Here is an 802-nt window from a genome sequence, read left to right on the forward strand (position 1 = left end):
AGACTGATGTTATTCAATACTTGACATTGATATGACTTTTGAAAGGTTGTGGTGATGGACCTCGTACGATCCGAACTTGGCTTCCCACTCAAGCCTGAAATGGATGACAAGATAGACATCGAGCATCCAGAATCAATGAGGAAATAATAACCCTCTAACTCGATGAGCAAGATACTAGAAGCTAAGCTTCTTACTTGCCTATCTCCTGGGTGGCTGTCATGTGGTTGCCTCGAAGGACACACATTCGCTCTATGGTCATAACCACCACAGCTGTAACACTGATCATATCCATATTGAGGATAAGGAGTGCTACGATATCCTTTTCTTTTGCTATGTCCCTTGGACTGGCCTTTTCCTTTTTGAGGTTGGTTCCCCTTGCCAAAGAACCACCTCTGATTCCAGCCTTTAGAAGATCTCCAGCCTTTAGAATTGCCCTTCTGGGGCTGCTGGCCCTTTCCTGGGGCGGCAACTATCGCGCTGAATTCCTTGGGGCCTCCTGCTTGAGTGGGACCACCACCAGTCTCGTCTACCTCAAATAGAGGCCTGGTGAGATCAATAGCTTTCGTAAGGGTCCTCTCCTTGAGTTCTAGGGAAGACCAGAGACCATAGCTCTGACGCACCGTTTGCGTCTGAGGCAGTGAGTTCCAATAGAAGATCGCCGCAATCCTCTCATGGGAAGCGGTATCGAGATCTCTGAATGCCAACACTGTATTGTGTCGCACATCGGCTCCATAACAATCCACGGTATCTTGGCCAATGCGGAATTGCATGGCAATCAGCTTCTTGAAGCTTTGCTTCTCTC

General features: G+C 48.1%; 1 protein-coding gene across 1 annotated transcript; it reads right to left on the reverse strand.

The window, feature by feature from the left end:
* Positions 1-313: 313 nt before the first annotated feature.
* On the reverse strand, positions 314-693 carry Pmar_PMAR017943 (hypothetical protein; the record flags this gene model as incomplete). Its single annotated transcript, XM_002781060.1, has 1 exon — positions 314-693. A coding segment is annotated over one exon (380 nt), but the record flags the coding sequence as incomplete, so codon positions are not given.
* Positions 694-802: the final 109 nt, after the last annotated feature.

Source organism: Perkinsus marinus, assembly GCF_000006405.1.
Source record: "Perkinsus marinus ATCC 50983 genomic scaffold scf_1104296943612, whole genome shotgun sequence".
In the NCBI taxonomy this organism is placed as follows: Eukaryota; Perkinsozoa; order Perkinsida; family Perkinsidae; genus Perkinsus; species Perkinsus marinus.